The sequence below is a fragment of the Pinus tabuliformis genome, chromosome 6 (genome assembly GCF_031772625.1).
Source record: "Pinus tabuliformis cultivar Carrire ecotype Pingquan chromosome 6, CPIR1, whole genome shotgun sequence".
NCBI classification, from domain to species: Eukaryota; Viridiplantae; Streptophyta; class Pinopsida; order Pinales; family Pinaceae; genus Pinus; species Pinus tabuliformis.
This window is the reverse complement of record NC_142292.1, coordinates 1911654930-1911664656: the sequence shown is the minus strand read 5'-3', so window position 1 is coordinate 1911664656 and position 9727 is coordinate 1911654930. Positions and strand designations below refer to the sequence as shown.

Here is a 9727-nt window from a genome sequence, read left to right as displayed (position 1 = left end):
TCTAGTCCTCCTAATTTGTCTACAACATCTAGTGCTATGGCCAACTATATCACTATTAGTTAAAAATAATTATATTATGACGATTTTTTCTCATTATTTAAAGTAACAAAGCATGAGTAATGAATAATAAAGAAGCTTAAGCCTAAAGTATGCCCTAAAATTGCTTTGCTAGACTAAGAGTTCATCTTCTCTAGTGATAACCTAATTTAACAATTAAAATATGATAAATTTTCCATGGTATAAAAAAAAAATAATGGTTCGAAACATGTCAATCTATCAATGTGATTTCTTCCGAAAATATTTTCAAATATCTAATAAAAAATCATCCCAAATACTTCCGAAAATATTTTCAAATATCTAATAAAAAATCATCTCAAATATAAATCGTAAAATATACCTAGCTATCAATATGATTTCTTCCAAAAATATTTTGGAATACCCCCTCAAAATCATCCCAAATATATATCGTCCAACACACCAGGCCAAAAACATATCGTTTTTGTGTAAGCTAGTACAACATGTAAGCCTGAGTGATGAGTGATAAAGAAAGCACACCCAAATATAACAATAAGTAGTAGAGAAGCAGCCTACCAAAACATACATATCATTTCTTGTAGGCTAGTGCATGATGTAAAAACTCGTGACATAAAACTCTGGAACCCTCACAAAATCTGAGGCCCAGATTAAATCATCGGCTACTGCATGTTTGTGTTTCTGTTTCAACTTTGTCTGTCTTCTCGTGCTGATGGCGTCCAGGAGATGAGAAACCCCGGGAAAGCTGATGGCCCTCTCTATGGCTATGGCTTCCTCTGCAACGCTGAAGCCCAATTTCCTCCAGCTCCGCACCACCAGCAAAACATGCTACCGAATGGCGAGCAAGAGGTCCACGGTTCGATTCTCAACGGAGACGCAGGAGAAGGAAACAAAGAAAAGCGAGGAAGACCCGGCCGAGAAACGGTCGCTCGCGGTTGCCACCGGAGAATTCTTTCTCGGCATCGCTGCGCGGTTCTTAAAATATCGAGTTGCACGGGAAGACCAACGAAGACCCTTAGAGGATGATTGGAAAGATAGGTTTTCCAGGGTCTTCTCTCCGAAAAATATCAAGGACGATGAAGATATAGCTTCGGTTACCAAGGACGAAATCGATCCTTCGGTATTATGGGAACAGAGGAGAAAGGACGTGGATGCCGAGAGAGAAAGGCGCGTCATCACAAGCCCAGGTTTCAGCTTCTCGGCAGCCGGCTTGTTGTTCCCTTATCATCTTGGCGTCGCACAGTGTCTTATCGAGAGAGGCTATATCACCGTAAGGAGCTTTTCTTTCTATATTTTATCCTGCAATCCTGGTTTATTACAAGCTGCTTCGGGTTATGACTGTGACTGTGCCAAGTGCGCCCTTCCCTATTCTGGGAGCGGAGTATAAGCATGGAATGTAGCCGGTTTTTAATTCTCGAAAAAATCGTTTCGGCTTAGACGTTGCTGATAAGTCTCCCAGAACTTGAGCCCACCTTCATGAAACGGCTTGCTTGCAGGGGCGGGATAGCTCTCATTTGACGGAGCGTGTCAATAGGGGATTTGCATATTAGCAGGTTTTGAAAGGGGATTTTATTATTGGCAGGGTTATGAAACACCTCAATTTACCGTGCAACGCAAGAAAATAATGTATTTTAGTACTTATAATTTGAAGTCTTCTAAACTGCAACTTCAAAAATCACGCGGAACAAATAAATTTGTTTTAAAAGTTCATTTAAGATTCAAAGTTAATATAATCGACCTTAAAGGTCACAATGCAGGTTCAGGTTTTCAAATGATTCTGTTCCGTCTTGCTTTATTTATTTAAAACACCCCACTGTGCTATGCAACGAGTAATGAAAATAGTGCGTGGTTTGCCTTATTATATCTATAATTCTAAAGCCTTTTAAATTGGAAGACTAAATACCATTCTGATTTAATCAATTTCTTCATTTATTCAAATTTCAAAGTTCAAATGATTGACCTGAAAGGTCGCAATGCAAGTTCAAATTTCCAAATGATTCTGTTTTTTCTTGTTTTATTTAGTTAGTTTCGAAAGGAAAATTTATTAATTTATTTACATTCATAATTTTTCCCATCGAAGTTCACAATCCAAAATAATTCTCGACCAGAAATTGAATACCTGAAGTGTCTTAATTTTTAATATAAAAATTTTGGTTAAAGATGAAGTCGTGATAAGTTCAAAACTGCTCACAAACTCTGCTCCAAGTCTGCTTAATTGATTTTTGAAAAGCCTTGCTAGGTTTATTTCAGATTTTGAAAATTTTCGGTTCCTATTGCTGTTCTTGCTATCAGTGTAACTCAGCTTAACAGTAATATGAAATATAATTTTGTAGAAAGGTTCAAGATAAGTTAAAAGTCAAACAAGAGCTTGAAGTTGAAGATGGGACTCTTTATTTGCAAGAAACAAAGATTGAACTCAAAAATAAGATTGAACTCATTGAAGTATGCTGTTTCCTTTCTCTTCCCAGGAGAACACACCATTGTCTGGTTCATCTGCTGGCGCTATTGTCTGTGCTGTGATTGCATCTGGAGAAAGCATGAAAGAGGCTCTCAGGGCAACCAAGGTGCTTGCGGAAGATTGCAGATCGAAAGGGACTGCCTTTAGACTTGGGGTAATTATTTTAACATTCCTTGAATTTTACAAAGTTAGGCCACTCTAATGGATTATGCAACACAGATTTTAGGTAGGCGCCAATGCTGAATATACTTAAAGCTGACATATTTTATGATAGTTCACTTTAATGGATTATACTACACATGTTTTTTATGATAGCTGCCAATGCTGAATATACTTAAATTTGACCTGATTCCCAAATTCTTCCTTGCAATTATTTTCTCTGTTGTTCCCTCTTAATCGCAAGTTTGTCAAAAATCAAAGTGGCATGCCCCTCGATAAGGATTTCATTACACCATAATATGACAACCCACATTCTCTTTTAAATTAAATAAAAAGACAAAAAAGGTAAATGTGTGTGTATTAATCTCATATGGGAAACAAGGGTGATTTGGGCACAAATATCCGTACCAATCCCAAAAATGGCCGGATGTGCAAGTCCCCCCATTGATGTGATAGATTCTTTCTTCATTTGGGTACTAACATTTGCTTAGATGTGCCTGCGTGCATTGTGTGTCCCCTTTTTGATTTTTATCTTTGTGATGCCTTCTCAACTGTAATATTTCGAAAATAATAAAAAAGAGAATATTCCAATGTTTCACCGAGTTTCCGGGACAGGGAAATGTGGGAGCGGGGATATGCACAAGGGGGAGGTATATAAGCAACTTTAAAATTTAGGAAAACTTTCGGGAATGGGACGTCAGAATCATAAAAATTATAAAATTATTAAAAATTTAATATAAAAAAATCCCAACAATATGTCAATAATGTAAATAGTAAATCTTAATAATTATGAAGTATACATCTAAATATGATCATCATTTTGTATTAGACTATTATGAATCAGAATTATCATTTGACATTTATGCAATCATCAATGTAAATCTAAAAGTAAATTACTAAATTGAATCCAGCATTTGACATTATGCAAAGTTCCATCTAAATTCATCATTTGGCAATGGGATTAATATTATGCAAGGTACATCTAAATTAAATTCATCATTTGACAATTGAAATTACGCAATGCACATCGAAAAGTAAATTCATCATACGACAATGACATTATGCTGAACCCTATAACAGCCATAGAATACTAAACTAAAAGTAAATATAGAAAATAGTGAAATGCTAGTAAATTTCTCAAAAAATACTAAATAATAAATACTAAAAGAGTCAAGGACTCAGTCATCAGTATCTGGAGTCAAACGTTCAAAACTAGAACAATGAAAAGCATCTAAAAGAAATGAACATCATGATCAAATAACTAATAAGCATCCAGGAGTGTGTTGATGCTCCAATGACTGGTCCTCTGCATCCATCTGCTGCATGAAGGCATATTTAAATTTGTAATTTTTTAAATTTTCTATGTTTTTAATTGTTATTAGCGAAAAAATTTGAGGGGACATCTAGGCGCCCCCAGGCATCCCTCTTGCATCCCCCTCACAAGAGACACGTTTTGTCACCAGAAGAACGCATCCCGGGGTTTCCTTGAGTTTCCCCAAAAAAGGCATGTGGGGAAACTTTCTTTGTCCCCGGGAGCGTGGGGGAGCGAGGAAGCGTGTATCCCACCCCGGGGATGCATCCCCATGGAACACTAGCATATTCCTTGTCGAGGATTGCATTGCATGATAAATTATACGACTATCTATCTATGACGATATCCGGAGTGGATTCAATTTCATCTTTTTCATCAATAATAGTGAGGATTCTGACATATTACGTTAGATGATTCTAGAATTTGCCTTGTACATGAACGTTTGATTCAGCTTAAAGAGAAAAAAAACTGGAAAATATAAATTGGCTAGGAGTGTATGAACCTTATTAATTATAGAGAAGTCTAGTAGCTTTGCAACTTGTAGAATTTTGCACGTTAAACTTAAAGCAAGATATTATCGACAAGATTTTGGTCTTTTGCATCTCATGTTTCTTTTCTTCTCTTCTTATTTGCAGGCAGTCCTTCGGGGTGTCCTTGAAAAGTTCCTGCCAGATGACGTGCACATCAAAGCAAGTGGCAGAATTCGAGGTCAATCTAAAACTTTCTCATATCATGTAACCATAACTTTTTGCCATACAAGAGATATTCATTCCATTGTATAAACACACATTCACTGAAGATATCCTCACGAAGAAATCCTTTTTTATTCATCTCCATTTAATAGCACAAACTGTTTCACAGTTTGCTGCACTTATCCAGTGTTCATGCCCCATTTATTTGGCAGTCCCAACTTTGGTTTTATTTTTTGGAGACACTTTTATTGTCATTTAATTATCAACAACCATTATAAACACAATTCTTCTCACTCGTCCCCCGACTCCACCATCATCTATGAGACCCCCCAGACCCCATCCCTCTTATCCTTTAACCTTACTTGCACAACGACATCCCCCTATATCCTATTTCCTTCTCCTTCCCTTGTTTAGTGAGTTTCTGTGCATGTCAATGCCACACAAAATAGACATAAATGTACACACAACAACAAACATAAACTTACACACAAAAATAGGCATTAACATACACATTATGTTTGTACTTTTTTGTTTTGTAGTTTAATACACTTCATACTTTATTGGCATTCTTTTGGGTGACTTAGTCTACTCATCCTTTTTATTGTATATTATTGGAGACTTTGTCAAATTTGATCACTCTCCTGAGTCTTCTCACAATTTTGTACCCGATATATAATAATGCAAATGAGTGCAAAAATGTGTAAAATGTTGTGAATCACCTATCTTACTTGCATACTTTCTCCTTTGCACTTACTTGTGTGTATCTTCTTGCATCATTGATTTTGTGCTCATAACTTTTGGGACCAGAGCCTAAAAATAGTGTCTTCTACCTGTAGCCACTTCAAGGGCTTTTGTCATTTACCCCTACTAGATCTAATTCCATTAGGCTTCTTAGGACCTAAATGTAGTCTCCTTGAGGGTTTTTGTCTCATAGCCTCCACTAGACCTATTCTCTTCAACAAGCTTAAGATTTGTGGAGTTATGCATTTGAAACAATTGACACCCTCTCTCACTCGGTTTGAAATCTTTCCAATGTTTAAGTCTTCAATTTTGACACCACATCCTCTTACCAAGGAGTATCACAAGCTTCTCGGTGCATTCTTGCTAAGTTCTTCATTGTTTTAGTGTGCCTAGATAAGTCCTTTAGTACTAAAAAGCATGCTATTGCTGACGCTTGACTAGTATCTTGGGGGTCGTGTGGGAAGAATCCCCTTGCAGCCTTGCTGCACTATTAGAAGATGAGGTTTAGGGCACTCCTTGAAAAAATTAAAAAAATGGAAGGCATGGTATTCACGAATCCTATATTTGATTAAGAATGCATCGTTGTGGAAGCTCTAGTGACTTAAGAGACTCGTGGGACTGCAACATTGCCCTAATCTTGGTAGAACAAATTTAGGAGCAAGAATGCTTGTTAGTGCAAACTCTCTTTCCTCAACAAAAGCAGGAGGCTCATCAACAGCAAGAGTTCCAAACTATTCCAAGGTAAAATGATGCATGATATGATGAGTATGTTGCAACCAGTGTCGATAACATTGGCGTTGGCAAAATATCAGCGAGGGTTTGAAAAACATCTTTTCAGAAACATCAACGAACAGATCAGCAAAAATTGGCAAACCACGACAAACATTAAAATATACAAAATATACTCACTTTTTTCGAAGTTGGCAACAATCGCCTAAGAAAAAATCACGATTTTTTGGGCTGAAATATCGGTTGAATTTTAAGGCACATGGCTGAGAAATCAGCGATGTATCAACATTGTTTCCAACAGCTCATCACCCTTCAAAGATAGGCACAACCACAATCTCATCAGCCAAGTATTCAGCAGGGGGTTCTTAATGCCTAAATCTGATGAGGCTTTAAACTATGACAAGGTCAATTATTGGATACATAACTTGAATTCTTATTTCAAAACCAAATCAAACTTGACAGAAGCCAACAAAATTCTGGTCACTAGAGTTTACATGGAGAACCAATCTTACATGTTGGCAGATCCACGCCCAACATTTGGTAGCTAACAACCAATTCCTAATTGACACTTGGGGAGATTTCAAGGATGACATATGTTCAAAGGCTACCAAAAGCATCATTTCTTTGAATTGCAATGTGATCTCATGAATACATTGGCACATACGTTGAATTGTATTACTTTGTTGTATTTGGCACATAATCTGTAGTGACTTTGCTTATAACGGTGAAAAATGATATGTGATACATTTGCTATTGGATATTTGTGTCATGGTATTGAACACTTGTAGCCTAACCTTTTACATGATCTATCGAGCAAGATTTCATTTTAGTTTCCAAGGGTCAACCTCATTTTGAATAAACATTGCTTCTCTAAGTTAAAACATTTTAAACCTTGTTCATAATTTAAATTTGGCAGTTTGGTCTACTTTTCATACCTTCCCAAGCCCTCCCTCTACCTTGAGTGTGGGTAGTTTCGAGTTGTCTTAGTCGAATAAAGTCATAGAGCTCCCCTTCAATACTCAGTGACTTTGACTTAGTTTGACGCATGGGAACACCCTCCTTAGGTTAGGGACCTTTTTTCCTTAGCCTTAATTGAGAGGCAAGGCCATCGAGGTGACAGTGGGTGTTTTACCTGAGAGTTGCCTCTAGGCTCTCCTATTGGGGTTAGTACTTTTTCTCCTAGGTGAGAGTTTGAGTCGCAACACCCTCTTACACCTGGGGCGGACCATTGTGAAATGGCAGAAAACAACAAAGGAACACTACACAAGTTGTCTGTGGATATATCTACTTTAGATCACATATCATTCATAGGAAATATACTTAGCATCAAAAAGGTCTTAGAACTGGATGTTAATGCTTTATCCATTACCCATGGATACACAAAGTTCTTTTCTGGACTTTATTCAGAATGTTTGATGTAGTAAGAAGACATTAAATGTCAATGATTTTGGGTACTTATTTTTTATTCTTGACATTTGATATCAGTTTGCTGCTTATTTGATCTACTGTTACTATTGTGATACAGTTGCTATAACGCAAGTGTTCAGATCACCGAGAGCCTTACTTGTAGACCAGTTTGACTCTAAGGAGGATTTGATTAATGCAGTTTTCACTTCTTCTTTTATACCAGGGTATATTCTTTACCTTTATGCTTCCTAAATATGTGTTTTGTTTTTTCCCTCTTTTTCTTCAAGGACAAGAATTTCAGCTTTTTCCAGCACAGAAGTGTTTTTACTATAGAATGCTGGTAGTGGATTCTGACACAGAGGAACACCAATATTTTTCCACAGATATCTTGCACCAAGACCTGTCACAATATTCAGAAATCGTATCTGCATAGATGGAGGTCTGACACTTTTCATGCCACCAACTTGTGCTGACAATACGGTATGGTTTTTGGCATAGAGATAGATGTTGGATGCCATTTTTTTTAAAGTGCCAATGCATGCTTCTTAGTAATTTATTCTATAATTTGTAGTGTATTTTACAAACCATTTATCCATTTGAGACTGTCCATATTTACTATTCATATGACCCATTAATCCTGTTATCCTTTTCTCTGTTTCATTCAGGTTTCTCCCTTACAAAATCTGTAATTTGCTAAAATTTTGTAGTGGCCTGTGTCCTTTCTCGTTATTTCCAAAGCTTTATTGTTCTGTTTCTACTATAATCATAAACTGCTCTGTTGTCATTTCTCCCAATTTTGCATGTGTTCTTACAAGCATTACGGCAGTGAGTTGGAGATGGAACTATCTACTATTTCTTCAATATTTGTAACACAGATTTTCCCGAAAAGGTAAGAGAGATAGATGTACAAAACAACAGGAAGTGTTGCTTATTGTGTTTGCTATTTACATCTAACACCACTATTCCTAGGGATCTGGCTTAAATGTCCCTTGCAAAATGAGATTAATGGTGGACAGTTTTAACATAGTGAACATCTTGAGAAGAGAGAGCACTTCAGCTCATGCTTTCTTGTATGCTATCATTTAAGAGGTCAGACCTCATTTTGAAGAAGTTTAAGATAATTTCAGTAAATAGTTATATAAAAATAGTCACCTGAAGAAGTTTGTATTAACAAAATTTGAGGTTCTATTTCTACTATAATCATAAGCTCTTGTGTTGTTTATTTCTCCCAATTTTTTCTCTTTTTATACAAGTGTTATGGATGTGAGTTGAAGATGGAACCATCTTCTATTTCTTCTTCTGAAGATTTCTAACACAGACTTTCTCTTAAGAGGAAGAGAGATAGATGTGACATCCCTCTTGGGAAAATTGCCCTTAGGGGTGAAATCCTGGGTTAGGGTTTCAATGAGCACATGACAGAATTGTATTTATAGCCGTATTACAGTACTTCAATCTTTAAAAAAGTGATGATTATTGAATGCACAAATAGTGTAAACAATAACAGTTGATCTCACCAGCAACACTGTAAGTATGGCCAATTCAACAAGTACATCACAGACTCACAATTCCACAGTTGTTCCAAAGGTACATCACAGACACAATTCCACAATTTTACCAGTAACACAATGTAGTTTCTAGACTCACAACTATAGCTATCACACCAGCAGACTTTGCTGCTTAGTACTTGTTCAATCTTTAAAACAGTGATGATTATAGAATGCACAAATAGTGTAAACAAGAACAGTTGATTTCCCCAGCAACACTGTGAGTAAGGCCAATTCAACAAGAGTATATCGCGGACTCACAATTCCACAATTTTTCCAATTACATAATTTTGTTTGTAGACTCACAACTATAGCTATCACACCAGCAGACTTTGCTGCTTTCCTATACAGCTATTCTGACCTTGATTTATCCTTAGCACCTCTCTGTGGAACCCCTTGGTCACTTGCTGCCTTGAATCTGACCCAATAACAGCTTGCTGTAGGTTAGCATTCAAGTCACCCTTTCAGACAACCAGCTGCTGCCCTTCTTCCAATCTTCACTGCCAAAATTCAGGTTCCACACCTTGTTTGCCTCAGAGAAATGGTCTGCTTCCTCAAAGAGATTGATCCCAGCCTCATTGATAAGCTGATTCGCTGTTGTAGAGGGCTTGATCCAGCATCAGTGAAGACGATCCGCTGCCTCAGAGTGGTT

The 9727-nt window shown here is 36.9% G+C and overlaps 1 protein-coding gene across 2 annotated transcripts in view; it reads left to right on the top strand.

The window, feature by feature from the left end:
- The first annotated feature begins 613 nt into the window (after positions 1-613).
- LOC149266824 (Acyl transferase/acyl hydrolase/lysophospholipase superfamily protein) overlaps positions 614-9727 on the top strand; it is a 103317-nt gene continuing 94203 nt past the window's right edge. Inside the window, exons 1-5 of one of the 2 annotated variants that reach the window (XM_089431050.1) lie at positions 614-1303; positions 2502-2645; positions 4598-4670; positions 7650-7755; positions 7915-8011. In XM_089431050.1, the coding sequence (XP_089287176.1) occupies positions 782-1303; positions 2502-2645; positions 4598-4670; positions 7650-7755; positions 7915-8011 (942 nt within the window). In that variant the 5' untranslated portion in view covers positions 614-781. The remainder of the gene's footprint in view (positions 1304-2501; positions 2646-4597; positions 4671-7649; positions 7756-7914; positions 8012-9727) is intronic. The other variant, XM_089431044.1, reaches the window with a different exon arrangement.